Source organism: Amphiura filiformis, chromosome 15 (assembly GCF_039555335.1).
Source record: "Amphiura filiformis chromosome 15, Afil_fr2py, whole genome shotgun sequence".
NCBI classification, from domain to species: domain Eukaryota; kingdom Metazoa; phylum Echinodermata; class Ophiuroidea; order Amphilepidida; family Amphiuridae; genus Amphiura; species Amphiura filiformis.
Genome location: NC_092642.1, coordinates 38,580,171 through 38,596,752, shown reverse-complemented (window position 1 = coordinate 38,596,752; position 16,582 = coordinate 38,580,171). Strand labels below are relative to the sequence as shown.

Genomic DNA, 16,582 nt, shown 5'->3' with positions numbered 1-16,582 from the left:
ATTTATGTACCAAAATGTATATTTATACCTGCTTTGGAAAATGCCATGGTATGCTACTATGTGTGTGATTGTATGGAGCTATGCCAAAAGTAGGCATGCCATTTCATCTTGGGCCAAGGGTTCACTTCCTATTGGGATGCAATTTGGTGTGAATGATTCTGATAAGCAGCTGAGCATGTTGGAGTTAAAGAAGAAAAAAATGATAAAAGTTGTAAAACATGTTACATTACAGTGCAAGCCTGACCACCTCCCTCCCCATTTATTAAATGAAAATGAGATTGGGAAAAACTAATGTAATGTTCATGTTGTTATAAGACATACATTAAAGGTAATCAACATTTTATTGCTGCCTTTGTCAATCCTGTGGTTTCTTCCTTCAGCTGTTTGCCAAATCTTCGGTAATTAGTTAAAAAAGATGTCACATGCAATAAACAAAAACATCACAACAAATTACAAACCAGCGACCGCCCCATCAATAAACTACTGCGTTTGCTCTTACTTGATGCAGCGTGTTAAAGACGGTGTTCACTGTGTGATCAAATACACGCTGAAATCTCCAGAAATCGATTGGTTGAATATATTCTGATGCTCGCGCATGATTAGTGTTTTTTGTAAAAAAAGTTCTCCTGAAAAGGTGTATGGAGATAGCATGGAAACAGTAAAGTGGCTCATCAATTGCAGCCCCTCCCTCCCCTCTCCACACTACCCCACCCCAGTGTGCGGGGGAGGGGGAATTTTGATTAACATGCATTTTGCTATCTTGTCCAAATTACCTACAATCAGCGAAAAAAAATAATTGGCACACTTGCTCAAAACAATTGGCACACTTGTTCAAAACAATTTACATTCCAAATGTATGAAGACGAGTGAAGCAAGTATGCCAATTGAAGTACAAACTTCACCCTGTTTCCCCCTTCCCCACCCCCACCCCCACCCCCATATCTCAATGTTGGAAGGTCTTAAATGACTGTTGACAACATGGCTTTGTACAACTTTGAATTGGGGAAGTGGGGGCAGAGACTCACCAAAAGGAAAATGTCTATGATTGTATTAAAGCCCATTCAGTGATTTGCTGATCCGGACGATCGTAAAAATCATAAACCTTTGTCATTGTCATAGATGTGCTAACATAGCCTGCGAGTGGTTCAGCCGAAAGCCATGTATTTAAGACAAAATAAGTCATTTTACATGAAATCTGTAATTTAGATACTAACAGTATCTAAATTAGCTACATGTATTTGAATGGGGCTTCAACTTCGTCAGTACTGCTGTTTTCTTTGTTTTTTTGCCAAATTTGTCATTTCAAATATAGCAAATAAAAATTTGAATGACTTGTCCTTCACTTTTAAGCAATTTATAAATAATTTTAATTTTTTTATACTTGCACTAGGATCACTGAATGGGTCTTTAAAGGATCAGGCTGTAATCTACCTTCTGGTTCATATTTAAATCATTATTATTTGAGGAAATAATAAAATGATGCTATTTTACCTTTTTCAGATGTAAAGCCGTCTAATATATTGGTCAACTCCAGAGGAGAGATAAAGATGTGCGATTTTGGCGTGAGCGGCCAACTAATCGACTCCATGGCCAATTCTTTTGTGGGCACAAGATCGTACATGTCGGTAAGTTGTAGATCATTGCTATATTTTGTTGTTGCCTTGAAACCTGTCTTATAGTTTTTGGCTCCAAGCTTGCTTGACGAGCCATCGTGATCGCGCTAAGTGGACGCTGTATTTTGCTTTATTTTTCGGCCACTTCCGATGGTGCTTTTTATGCTAAGGTTATTTCTAAAATGCGATATGTGCTTTTAAAATTGAGTTCTAACTTTCTATAAGTTATTTTTCAATCGATTGCACTCCATATTGGGTTGAAATCGTGATCGCGCTAAGTGGACGCTGTATTTTGCTTTATTTTTCGGCCACTTCCGATGGTGCTTTTTTATGCTAAGGTTATTTCTGTGTGCGATATGTGCTTTTAAAATTGAGTTCTAACTTTCTATAAGTTATTTTTCAATCGATTGCACTCCATATTGGGTTGAAATGAGGTGGGGAAAGTAGTTATTTTATGAAAGAAAAGTCCGAAATCGTCATGAGAAACAAGCAATTTCAATCCCTTTGCTTGGTTCCCTGTGTGTGCTAGAGGTTATTTTGGTCTGTATAATTTAAGTTGCGAGAAGATGACGGAAATAGACGGATTGCACTATTTTTCTTTGGCAAGTCAAGTGCACCTGTTATCTGAACACGGACCGAAAGTCATGCAAGCTCTTCGTATTTCATCACGCTCTTTGTAGATTTAATTGTTAGAAACGGTCAATTAAACCATATTGTGGACATGATTCTGAGGAGAAATTATATTTTCAATTTGATTTACCCCTCTTCGCAAAATTGAACATTTTTCGTATTTTTCCATAGCAAAAACAGTCTAAATAAATGATGTTCCACTTTGCCCAACAATTTTATACTTCAGAATATCAAAGATTAATATGTTTTCTCCTGAAAAACAACATCGTTTTTAGGCCAGGACTTCTTAAGAAATTCAAGACTACGGTTTATTTGATCGATGTTACATCGACTGTGCCGATCAATCTCGCCATTTTTGACTGTTTATTTTGGTTTCACCAAACAGAGGTCATGACCTTACGGCGTATTGATTGATCATGTTGATTCTGATTGGACGGTCCCAAGGTCATCACAGTTATGAATGAATAATTCATAAGGGGGTGGCAGAAATAGAAAAGTTGAAATAAATGTACATAATTATTGAATTCAAATGTGACTGAAATTAGTGGTTTCAGAAATCATTGATCATGTTGATTGAAAGTTGCAAAGTTTAATGTTTTACTCTAGGCTGTGCAATATTAATCATGAGCTAAGTTTTTGAGAGAAATCAAAAGGAATGTCAAGCAATCAATGACAGCCGGGGAGGGGGTGAATGGGGAGGAAAATACTTAAAAGATATTCCCCAATATCAGAAAAAGTTACCAAAAAAATAATAATTTGACCCGATTGCTTTCGGAAATTAGTAACAACTGTCATAAGGGCATGAAACTGGGGTGGGTACAGTCAACATTTGGAGTCAAATTTTGGAAGGTCAATTCGGGGTCACCAGGGGTCATCTGAGGTCAAATTAGTAAAAACTATCGTATGGGTATGGAACTTGGTGGGTACAATCAACAGTTATGGCCAAATTTCGTGAAGGTCACTTCGGGGTCACCAGAGGTCATCTGAGGTCAAATTAGTAAAAACTGCCGGATGGACATGAAATTTGGTGGATACAGTCAACATTTGGAGTCAAATATTTGGAAGGCCATTTCGGGGTTACCAGGGGTCATCTGAGGTCAAATTAGTAAAAACTGTCGGATGGGCATGAAACTTGGTAGCTACAGTCAACATTTGGAGTCAAATTTTTGGAAGGTTATTTCAGGGTCACCAGGGGTCGTCATCTGAGGTCAAATTAGTAAAAACTGTATGGGCATGAAACTTGGTGGGTGCAGTCAACATTTAGAGCCAAATTTTGGGAAGGTCATTTCGGGGTCACCAGGGGTCATTTGAGGTCAAATTAGTAAAAACTGTCGTATGGGCATGAAACCTGGTGGGTGCAGTCAACATTTAGAGCCAAATTTTAAGAAGGTCATTTCGGGGTCACCAGGGGTCGTTTGTGGTCAAATTAGTAAAAACTGTCGTATGGGCATGAAACTTGGTGGGTGCAGTCAACATTTAGAGTCAAATTTTTGGAAGGTCATTTCAGGGTCACCCATGGGTCATCTGAGGTCAAATTAGTAACAATTGTCGTATGGGCATGAAACTTTGTGGGTACAGTCAACATTTGGAGTAAAATTATTAAAAGGTCATTTTGGGGTCATCTGAGGTCTAATTCGTAAAAACTGTCATATGGGTATGAAACTTGGTGGGTACAGTCAACATTTAGAGCCAAATTTTAAGAAGGTCATTTTGGGGTCACCAGGGGTCATTTGAGGTCAAATTAGTAGCAACTGTCGGATGGGCATGAAACTTGGTTGGTACAGTCAACATTTAGAGTCAAAATTTTGGGAGGTCATTTTGGAGTCACTAGGGGTCATTTGAGGTCAAATTAGTAAAAACTGTCGGATGAGCATGAAACTTGGTGGGTACAGTCAACATTTGAAGTTAAACTTTTTGGTGGTCATTTTGGGGTCACCAGGTGTCATCATAATTATTGAATTCAAATGTGACTGAAATTAGTGGTTTCAGAAATCATTGATCATGTTGATTGAAAGTTGCAAAGTTTAATGTTTTACTCTAGGCTGTGCAATATTAATCATGAGCTAAGTTTTTGAGAGAAATCAAAAGGAATGTCAAGCAATCAATGACAGCCGGGGGGAGGGGGTGAATGGGGAGGGGAAAATACTTAAAAAGATATTCCCCAATATCAGAAAAAGTTACCAAAAAAATAATAATTTGACCCGATTACTTTCGGAAATTAGTAACAACTGTCATAAGGGCATGAAACTGGGGTGGGTACAGTCAACATTTGGAGTCAAATTTTGGAAGGTCAATTCGGGGTCACCAGGGGTCATCTGAGGTCAAATTAGTAAAAACTGTCGGATGGCCATGAATCTTGGCGGGTACAGTCACCATTTAGAGCCCAATTTTGGGAAGGTCATTTCAAGGTCACCTGAGGTCATCCAGGGGTCATTTAAAGTCAAATTAGTAAAAACTGTTATATGAGCATGAAACATGGTAGGTAGGGCCTACAGTCAACATTTAGAGCTACATTTTTGGAAGGTCATTTCAGAGTCACCATGGGTCATCTGAGGTCAATTTAGTAACAGCTGTCACATGGGCATGAAACTTTGTGGGTACAGTCAACATTTGGAGTCAAATTTTTGAAAGGTCATTTCGGGTCACCAGGGGTCATCTGAGGTCAAATTAGTAAAAACTTTTGTGACGGACATGAAACTTGGTGGATGCAGTCAACATTTGCAGTCACATTTTGGAAGGTCATTTTGGGGTCACCAGGGGTTATCTGAGGTCAAATGAGTAAAAACTGTTGGATAGGCATGAAACCTGGTGGGTACAGTCACTATTTAGAGCCAAAGTTTTGGAAGGCCATTTCAGGGTCACCTAATCAAATTAGTATAAACAGACAACACTATTTTTGACATTGGCCTATGTATTTTGATCAGTTTCGGTCCACTTGGACCCATTTCTATCCAATTTCACCCGATTTGATTCATGTCGCTAAATTGTAATTCCCTAAATTGATTGATGTATTCATATATGCTCTGCAAATGAGATGTACCCATTGAATGTGATCTGTCACATTGCACAATCGACTCCAAGAACAATTACTTTCACTGTTACGAAAAAGCGCAGAGCCACAGCGCCATTGGTGCTCTTGTTCCTATTCCTTTCCAAATCAAGCGTGCTACTTACTGTCCAGCATGTATTTCTTTGCACCATTTCATATGCAAATGCTTGATGGTCCATGTGCATATGCAAGGACTAACGTCTAACACTTAAAAGGACTCGGCAAAACATTTTATCCTTTAGGTATTAAAGATGTTTGTTTAAATGGTTGTTCTAAATGGAGTGAAAGCCTGAAAACTGCCTTTTGGTGGGGACACATTTTACGTATCATGTAATTTACTTTTTATTTTATCTTCACCCCTCCATAGCGGAGAGATTACAAGGTACACACTATTCCGTACAATCCGACATCTGGAGCATGGGCTTGTCACTGGTCGAGATGGCAATTGGCGATACCCTATCCACCACCAGATGAGAAAGAAATGGCCCACATCTTCCACCTAGCGTATGATGCATCCAATAAGAAACCTGCCAGCCAGACTCCAAGGGCGCCAGGAAGACAAGGAATCCCTGGTAAGTAGTGCAGATAGGGCATGAGCACGGGTACGGGTCGGAAGCCATGGGTACCAGTACGGGTACAGAAATTGGGACTCGAGTATGGGTACGGGTACGAGTACGGGTACTACAAGTCTGATGTACAGTAAAGAATTCCACTAGACACAACATAACATTCTTAAACACTTGAGAATGTTCCTGCAATCTTATTGGTTCTTGCCCGAGGTAATATGACACGATATAACACGGTTCAGCATGTGTGCATGGACGCGATACGCGTACTCGCTATTTCAACCGATACATGTAGCAACAACAGGACTGATCGATTTTAAGCTCTAGGTAATTCCTTGTAAAATGTAGGCTTTAATTTGATTTAAAATTTGGTATACTTATAGTAATAATAACATTGGTGATTCTTGCACTGTTTGAATTTACCATGACTTGCCTTAACATTCAAATCCCTGATTTTTTTTTGTCATTGCATTATGACCGCCATTATGCAGACTGCAGAGCAGAAGAGGAAATGTACTTTCTCGCAGTACTGAAAAGTTGTTTCAACTTCTTTCTCATTGTTGTTAGTAAGATAATGATATTTGAATGTAATTTGCTTATATGTTTGTGCAGGAATGATGGGTATGGGTATGGGAGGTATTGGGGATGCACCAAGACCAATGGCCATATTTGAGCTACTTGAATATATTGTAGATGAGGTAAGTGTAATCTTTGATGTGACAGCTAAGGCCTGGGTGCTCAATCTCGCCGATTAACTCTTCGGCGTGCCTGGAACCTAACCCGCAGACCACGTCGATGCACATATGCTGAGAAATAAAATACTGTTGCGATATGCAGTAATGCACTAACAAAATGTGAGTCTGTTCGATGAAAAGCCATGTTCAGTCACCCGTTCATCGGCTTGATCGACCCAACTCCTGCATTTCTCACAACCGGCTTATAACACTTGACAACAATAGCCTTACAAATTAGTGTCCTTGAGTGTGTTGGTTCTTTGCCGGATTATATTGACTGAACCACAAATTGCTCACGTTAGGTACTACAATAAACATTAATATAAAGGTTTTGTGTAATGAATGACAAACCGCAGAACAAGAAGATGGCAAGATGTTGCGAACTCGATGCCCATAACTGCTCGCGATTTCGCAACCAGGGATATGGCTACACAATATTAATTTGAGAGCCATCGAAATGCTCCGAGACGACGCAGAGTTAATCGGCGAGATTGAGCACCAGGGCCTAAGGTCAATGTCATGCCACCTTGGATATAGCATGATGCAGTTACTTTGTCCAAACTAGTATATCAGTTCATATTTTTAGAATTATTCGTTTTTATGTCAATAAAGTCCCTAACTTACGCTCGCGTAAATTCACAAAAACATGCAATACGCAAAGGGCAATTTGCATAGGCGATGCGCCAGCTGTGTGTACGCCATTCAATATTACTCCATGATGTTATGAGTTCCGTCTATTACGAGCTGATCAGAGTACGGTATAATGATTTCTAGTAGTGTACATGAAGTCATCTAAACTGACTATGTTGTGCTATTTGAGATTTATCAAGATTTTATCGAGAATGTAGAAATTGGTAGGATTTAAATACTTTATGTTTCAGCTTTAATTTGTGCCATGGAGAGACCTTATTCTTCCTTTAATAATCAACTTTTTGTAACTTCCAGGAGAAATTCCCCCAGTCCTGTAAACCAGTTATGTTACGGCTCCTGACAAAACTGGTTTGACCATTTGCCTGTAAATACTGACTTCTAATGTGCACCTGATGATGTTTTCAGCTGTGTAGTGGATATACAAATGATGTTCAAGACATTTGGGTTAAGCAGTTATGATGAGTACCATGTTGAGGGCATCAGCAAAATTTGACAAAATCCTTTTAATGTCACAAAATATGGTGTGTTTTGTGTTAAAATAAGTAGCACATTTGAGAAGAGAATTTGTTTATGTTTTTCTTTTTCTTCCTTCTCTCCTCTAGTCACCACCAAAGTTACCAAGCAAAGTGTTCTCAGATGAATTTGTAGATTTTGTGGACAAATGGTAAGTTTGATATTTTCCGGTAACCTTTAATGTAGACCTGGTGGGGAAAGTGATGCAGAATTAATTTCAATTAAACCTAGTAGTAATGCTAATGACTATGCCTGAAACATCGCCAAACTTATGTTTATATATGGGAGATTTCTACATATATCTCTACTTTTTAAATAAAAAGGGAAAGTTTGCATGTTTTTATTTTTGCCGTGTTAATAGTGTGAAAAGGGCAAAGATTATCAAAAATGTCCACTTGTGTACTTGCCATTGTCATGACGTCACTGGGCGGGAAAAACCTCGTATGTACTTTTTGCCCTTGAACATGGATGAAGCAAACCTATCACTGTAAAGTCTACACAAACAAGGCTTTATCCATTTTCCAGGGCCAAAAGTAAAAATGAGATGTTTCCTGCATGTACTTTTGGCCCTTGAACATGGATAAAGCTTTGTCATATGAGATTTTTCCCGCCCAGCGACGATGTCATTTATAAGCCATGATATTGCACTTGTGTGCAATTGCTTGATTTATGATCTGGTGTTGCTAACTCATTCGACTGTTTCATTTGAAATCCATACACCCCCTATGGAAAACATGACCCTGATCTCCCACACCACAAGGAGTGAGAATTTGGCTCCATTTGAAGTCTACATCCCCTGGTCATATCTTCCATAGGGTTCTTCTTCTCCCTATATACGTGCATACCTCAAATTGAGTATTGTCGCACAGGCTTAACGTGCACAGTTTTTTTTACCTATGCACGTTCCTGGAACCTAGGATTGATTGCAGATATCAGAACCGGGGATGGTCCCCTTCTCTTTTCAAATAGCTCTGACACTTAACGTGCACAGGGTTTGACTCTTCCTGTACACAGGACCAAGGGCTTTACGTGACTTCCGAATCACGGACGAAGCACATACACTACCTATATCTGCACGTGCTAAGCAGTGTATGGGGGCGAGAAGAAATTCTTCAATTAAATTCTGAAATTAAATAACTGAACCTAATTGAAGGATTCTCGACCATATAGGAAGAGAATTTTCACCTAAGGCAAGCCCAAGGCTCGAACCCTCGTTGATCGTATCTCCCGGCCGGCAGCGCAACGCCTTAACCACTCGGCCATCTCGCCCTCTCTTGTATGATTTCAACTGGAATAGACCAATATGATGAACTTTGTTATGCTAAATATCGAGCATGTGTTTCATTTTTCTCCTTTTAACTTATTCTTATTATGATTATTGTTGTTTTCAGTCTAATAAAGAATCCACAAGAAAGAGCAGATCTGAAATACCTGATGGTAAGTAAAACTTCCTGTAATTTACAAGTGGGGTGTCTAGACAAAAATTGAATTAGCACATCTGAATATTTTTTTCTGCAGATAAAAATGAGAAATCAAATTTCATGGGGTAGACCAGGGACCGTGTATAAAGGGACTGGAAACGGGATTATTGATAGCTATTGTCAAGCTATTGTTATCAGATTATCTTTCACGACCTTCGATTGTATGCGGTTATTATTTACTCATGTTGCTCTACAAAATATCAAAAACACATCAAAGTATTCCAATATCTTTTTAAGTTATGACAAATTGTGTAAAATGTCTATCCTTTATCGAAAATAATTTCTGTGTAGCATCGAGAATCATTTACAAAGGATTTTGGAGACAAAATGTGATAATTTTGTGGAGATACAGAATGCTAGAACAAACAAAATTATATTTTTTCTGGAATGTGTACACCGTATGCTTTGTATTCCTACTGATTTCGATACCGATATAATTCTTAAGATGATGTTCTTTGAAGATTTATGTTGGCATTTCTAGAGTCTGTCATTATACTAGCAAACATGTAGGTTCATTTCGCAATGTACAAGACAAGCCAAGCGCAGTGTTGTAAAAATAGTGCTTGGATTCATACTAGGGTCTATTGATCAACGTATTATTCATGCTTGCTCAACTGAGGATAATTTGTAAACCAGCAACTCGCATGGTACAATGGATGGAAGGCGTTTCCAGTCCCTCCATACAAGGTCCCTGGGTAGACTTGCCCTTCTTACTCAGTGATAATTATAGTACATCTACATTTGAAGGACAACAGTAGTTTTGAAACTTTCAAGAGAAACTAGTGAAGGAAAATTTTCATTTACCTTGCAAATATTTTCGATAACAATCTGTTGCCATCCTCAGGCAGTAGTGATTGACTGATGGTCTTCTTCACACCTGGATGGTTTTGGTGTTTCCAGAAGACTTTCATAAATTTTAGGAAGATCTCAGCCCCAGTCTCTGTTTAATTTGACTTGTTCTTCTTTCTTGATTGCTATGGACTCCTTGATCTTGCTGTTCAGAGTCATGTTCTCATTTTGACTATCTTAATGTTTGGGGTGTCTATACAGTGCCTGGTAGTCAGACTCGCCGAACTATTAATGAAAACTGGGCACATTAGTAGTTTTAGAGTGTTTGATATTGGGACTCCAAGGGTCATGAAAGCAGTAGACGATACCATAATAACCAATGTCCGGATAGTAATGGCAGAAAGACAACATGCTGAAAAGTCAGAAAGTTATTTAAAACATTAACTTTCATTGGTGTAAATAAGCTGACAAATCTTTCTTGTATTTTGTATTTTTGTAGAACCATGAATTTGCCAAGATGTCCGAGAAGCAAGCTGTGAACTTTGCCGGCTGGGTATGCAAGGCGGTAGGACTGAGACCAGCCAACAAACAGACTCCCATACAGACGGCTGTCTAAGAACCAATTATATTGTATATAATATTAATATATATATATAGACTCTTATTGAAACAAGGTATACACTAAACTTGTGAGAGAGTTGTTATTTTAGAGAGAATGTTGAAGAGTAATGCTCCTGAAGTATGGGAGTATTGGATATAAAGTATATTCCAATGCCCAAGGTAGTTGTGGCAAAACTAGTGGGCATTAGTGTTGCAAAGTAAATTCAGAAACTAAGAAAGACAGCGATCAGATTAATAATTGTAAGAATCTATAAATCTGAATATTGTGATGAATTTACTGAATGTGTCGAATGCACAAACTGATCATTAAGGTTTGATTACCAGAGAATTACATCTGGCTGTTGTGTGTCTCGCATGCAAATACTAATTGTTGAAGTTTGGGTGTGCAGAGAATTTAAGTCTGGCATCCCAGGAATTGTTGCATGTCTCACATGCAAATAATGATCTTTGAATTCTGAAACATCCAGAGAATCGAGTCTGGCAGCCCAGAAATTGCTGCATGTCCCACATGCAAATACTCAGATCTGGATGTGCAGAGAATTCAAGTCTGGCAGCCCAGGAATTATTGCATGTCTCACATACAAATAATGATCTTTTAAGTCTGGATATCCAGAGAATCGAGTCTGTCAGCCCAGAAATTGCTGCATGTCCCACGTGCAAATACTCAGATCTGGATGTGCAGAGAATTCAAGTCTGGCAGGCCCAATTATTGCATGTCTCACATACAAATAATGATGTTTGAAGTCTGAATATCCAGAGAATCAAATCTGGCAGCCCAGAAATTGCTGCATGCCCCACATGCAAATACTCAGATCTGGATATCCAGAGAATCAAGTCTGGCAGTCCAGGAATTGTTGCATGTCTTGCTTACAAATGATCTGTGAAGTCTGGATATCCAGAGAATAAAGTCTGGCAGCCCAGAAATTATTGCATGCCTCACATACAAATAGTGATCTTTGAGGTCTGGATATCCAAAGAATCAAATCTGGCAGCCCAGGAATTTCTGCATGTTTCACATGCAAGTACTGATTGTTCAGATCTGGATTTCCAGAGATTCAAAGTTTGTGAGTCCAGGAATTGATTTTAAACTTTATTCCAGGGTTTTGATTATTGCGGGTTCATTGCCAATTACTCTCCTGACAGTGTTTAAGAGAGTTCTTCAAACAGGAAGATATAAATTGTGCATTAATATGCTAGCAGCATTAAGGAGAGCTTTGTATTGCACTCCTAAGGAGTGTAAATTAGGAGAGTAAGGTGAGTCTTCTAGGAGGCTGTGAATCACTCTCCTTGCCAACCATGTATCTATATTCTGTTGTAACACAGCTAGGCAATACCATTATTGTACTTAGACTGAGTCGATAAGGAAGACTCGTAATACTTGTTTCTTTTGTGCCCTGTACTTTGAATAGCCTCATAAAAAATATTCACCAAAAGAGTTTTCCACCACCAAAAAAAAAATGTTCATTGCCTTTAATATGGTCAATATGGTGAGGAAATGAGGCTGGGTTTTTTGGTGATGTGCCCGAGTTTTGATATTAAAATGCGCATGTCTGTAAAAGATAAAGTTTTACATATTACTGGGTATTAAAGTGAAGGACAGATCATACTTCAAGTATAATGACATAATGTAATTACATAATTGACCCAATTGTAAATTAGGACCAATATGAAAAGTTACCTCAAGTCATTTAGCATGTGAAGTGAAACGCACAAGCGTGGTATGGGTACTTGCTGTAAATGAGGTTATTTTTTGCAGGGGCAAATATTTTTTCACTTTAATGATTGTGTACACATTTTCTTGATGAAAATTTTCTGAGAATATCAAAGGTATAGATACAAATCAAAGTTTTATCGTGTTCAAATCATGTTCACATAAAGTTGTGGAAATCATGAACATACAATGTGGCTTAAAAATATTCTCTTTTGTAATTATAATGCAAACCTGGAAGGGTTATTTATATGACTGATTATATTCCTTGCAAAAGAACCAACTTAAAGTGGCCTGCATTCTTATGCTGTGCATATAATTATATGGCCTGCCGTCCTGTGAAATTTTTGAAATAAATGGCGTAGCGCTGCATTTAGGTACATGTTCAGAGATTAGGTACATCAGAGATTAATGTTGAAAAGGGGGCTGGATTTGGGTATTACTTGGAAAAGCTGCAGGGAAGGGGATGCTTGGGGCTAGTCATAAGGATAAGGGGACAAAATGGCTGTTAAGTATGGTTAGTAAGCACCAAATAGTTGCAGCAGCAATGCTCGTCAAAAGTGTTGGGACACTTTAAAAATGGCAATTGTAAATGAGGACACTCATTCCACTGATCAATGTGGAATCCTGCAGTTTTGCTCACGCATGCATAGAAATGCCCTGCATTGATTGAAGGGAAGGGATGGGAGGTTAGGGAAGGGTTTACACTTGACACCACAAAAATCTGTATTTCATCATGTTAACAATATTGGAAACAATGCCATAACAAAGTGCATCTTTCATTCCAACGACTGATCACGAGCATTGTGGGAGAGGAAAGCTTGGCCACTCACACAGGCCCTGGCTACAACGGTACTGTGATAACCTATGGTGTACTCGTAGAAATACTTAGTATGAATTCCCGTCGAGAAAGCCTATGTAAATATTTTTATAGTTCCCGTAGGCCTGTTATGAAAGAGTTAAATTCAAGAAAATTTCTTGCCACTTTAACAGGGGCATGTTTTAAATTTCAAAAGTACTTCAAAAACATTCTTCTGCCTTGCAGCATGTGGCGAGGGCCATAAGAATTCACTTTATGTCAAGTCTGCGAGAAAGACTAACGAGGGGGACATGTGGTTCATTTTCATGATAGCGTCGCTGTTGATCTTCGTCTTGAGGCATAGAAATGAATTATAAGAAAACATAACAAAGCAAAACAAGTACCACTAACTTGCATGGCAAAAACTTTGATAAACAATTTATAAAATATGAAAATGAGATCTGCAATATATATAATGCACTATTCCAGTTAAAATCCATAGACTCCATATGGATGACATGGCCGTAATCTCCCACACAGGGGGTGTAAATTTCAAATGGAATCGCCAATTCAGGTGACCAACCCCATTTGAAATTCACACTTCCTGTAGGGAAGATTAAGTTGTTGTCTTCCACAGGGGTGTATGGATTTCAAGTGGAATAGCCCGATGACTGTGCCGTGAACAATCATGGCATGGTTGCTACAGAGCTTGTAATTTTGTTGTGATTGTTATTATTTTTTTGTGTGGGAAAAGTTTTATTTCATTTTGAATTTTGCTGAATCAAATTCAGTGTGAGAGATGTACATAGAAGTAATAGTAAATATAATAAGAATATAAAATTTCAATTGCAATGTTCAGTTGTCAGGTTTTATTATTATTTTAGTTTTTTAAGCTATCAAGCTTTGTATGAAATGAAGTTGGCTTTAAGAGCACCCGTCAAAGTTAATTTCAAATTATTTTTTGCTTGCAATTAAATATTGGACATTAAATTGGCTGTACCAGCTCAAATATGATTGCATTTTTGGTGGTAAAAAATTGTCTGAAGTGAATTGGAGGAAAGATTTATCTTTTTTAATGTGTAATTGTATAAAGAATAATCGTTGAATGTCATTGTCAATGTGATATGTTTGTTGTGAGCATCGCTAGGTGTTGCAGGGACTGTCTTTTGGAATTTGCAGGAGAGCATTAAATAGCTCTTCTGGAGCCTTCAAGGAGATCTGTTTAGAGCATAAGCACTAGAATGTAAGGAGAGAATGGTCAACTAAGAAGAGCTAAAATCACTCTCCTATATCAGATTTAATTGCTCTCGCTCTCCTCAAAAGGCAGTCCCTGGTGTTGTAAGCAAAGAGATTGGACATAAATGAGCTATTCCAGTTGAAATCCTTACACCCCTAATTAAGATATGACCATAATTTACCACACAGGGGGTGTTCATATGGATTTCAAATGAAGTCACCAGGCATGAGAATTTTTCAGTTTTGAAACTGAATTCAATTTGGTTTGTTTTTGGTACTTTTTGCCCAATTTCACACACATTTTCAGTTTTTTTTAGGACAGAGCAATCTCATGCCTGAGTCACCCATTCAGGTAACCTCAATTGAAATTCACACTCCTTGTGTGTAATTATTTCATGTCTTCCAGGGTGTATGAATTTCAACTGGAATAGCCCAGTCTGGAGTTGGAATAGCTCCATGAAGTTGTGGGGTATGGGAAAGTCACAAATAAAGGGGTCAGTGAAGGGGGAAATCATACCAAAAAATACCTGATATTTACGGGAACAGATTCCACTTTGGTGTTTGTTTAGTGAAGGGTGCGCTGGTGCCTTGTAATCTTGGGACTTCGCTAAGGTGCTTAGTCTGACCAAGATTGCAGGCACAGGTTGAGCGAAACTGGACATTTTACTGTCAATAATAACTTGCATGCTCACAGCCCATAAATGGGGAGTATTCCCTTCTCATCCAAGATGGCCGCCATGTGCAGTAACGGTAAATTTATTAATGAGGAATGATTTGAAATGTTTATTAAGTAATTATATTACATATTTTCCCTTACTCGCATATCTAAGATGGCCACCATGGGCTAAATGCGCTGTAAGCAAGGAATGAGATAAGAAAGTGGGGTTAAAGAAAGTCACAAGATGGGGATTTTTTAAAGTAGTAAAGAGAACTAGCATTTGTAATTTCATGGAAAATTGTATATTTAAATTGTACCCCTGCCCTGCTAACTATGCAGGATGGTATTGAAAATTCTTATTTTAAACTGGTCCCACCCAGGTCTTGCTGATGTTATTGTAAGCAAAATGGTCAAATACAATATGGGTAACCAAATGCCTGCATTCCATTGATTGACTGCTTTGTCGGCAAATTTGTGAAAGGATTGTGATGGACCTGTAGTGTAACTGGCACTCGCAGGAAAATATTGTTATCAGCGAGTAGAAATTGTATGGCGCTCGTTGTGTAGGCTATATTTTGTACCATTGATTTGATTGAAATTTGCAAAAAATAGACGGGTATTAAATGTTCCAGCTACGGTGACACCACATGGTGTCACTCTGGACAAATTCCGGTCACTGTCAGAGGAGGTTAGTGTGTATCAATGCAATGGAGCAAATATATAAATCTGCAATCAATACAGATGATAATAATCATAATAATACCTCCATTTTCCAAAATTGCCTCCTTTTGACCTGGTTGGATATATCAGTCTATGTCACTTGCAAGTGTTATAGCTTTTCTTAAAGCCATAATGTACGATTTCCATCAAATTTGAATTTTGCTATTCTTTACTCAAAATGCTTAAGTGATATTAGTAATAACTGTCAGGAAATGTTTCTGTCCATTTTAAGATGATACAACAAGGCCGAGTGAAAGAAACCCCACTGACTTTTTAGTCCGTTTTACATGGAGTTCTATGGAGGACTTAATGTCTGAATATGACATTATGTCAAAATTGCTATGTTGATCTGACAAACACAACAAATTGGACTTGATTCCATTAAGGTGTAAGTTGGGACATGTGTAAACATTACAAATATGCCAAAAAAATCAGGTTTGAAAAAATTGCATATCATAAGATTGCACATTATGGCTTTAACCAATGCAACATCTCCAAGACTTAATTAGCAAAAACAAGGCTTTGCTTATCTATTTTGCTAAAAAGTATTGATGTATTGGTAGTAGTAGAGATAAAAAAAAGTATAGTATATGAAAGTATTATAGTAAACTGTCTAACAGATGCAAAGAAGTATTGACACCTATTTTTGTAGTTTTATTTGTAGTGTATCTATTTAGTGTGTACATTGTTCTTGTGTTGTATTATGTAGAAACAATGGTGTAACGAGGGCCCGGGGCAAAGGTGTAGAATCGGATATAAATCTTACAGAAATTACCGGAATTCAGGAAATTTGGTCAAAAATAAAAAATTCAGA

At 38.1% G+C, this 16,582-nt stretch overlaps 1 protein-coding gene across 1 annotated transcript in view; it reads left to right on the top strand.

The window, feature by feature from the left end:
- The window catches only part of LOC140171608 (dual specificity mitogen-activated protein kinase kinase 1-like), a 38,688-nt gene extending 22,472 nt beyond the window's left edge, over window positions 1-16,216 (top strand). The window contains 8 exon segments of the mRNA XM_072194893.1: window positions 1,501-1,625; window position 5,406; window positions 5,660-5,741; window positions 5,743-5,864; window positions 6,471-6,556; window positions 7,846-7,907; window positions 9,148-9,193; window positions 10,526-16,216. Of these exon segments, the coding sequence (XP_072050994.1) occupies window positions 1,501-1,625; window position 5,406; window positions 5,660-5,741; window positions 5,743-5,864; window positions 6,471-6,556; window positions 7,846-7,907; window positions 9,148-9,193; window positions 10,526-10,642 (641 nt within the window). The 3' untranslated portion in view covers window positions 10,643-16,216.
- The last annotated feature ends 366 nt before the right edge of the window (window positions 16,217-16,582 follow it).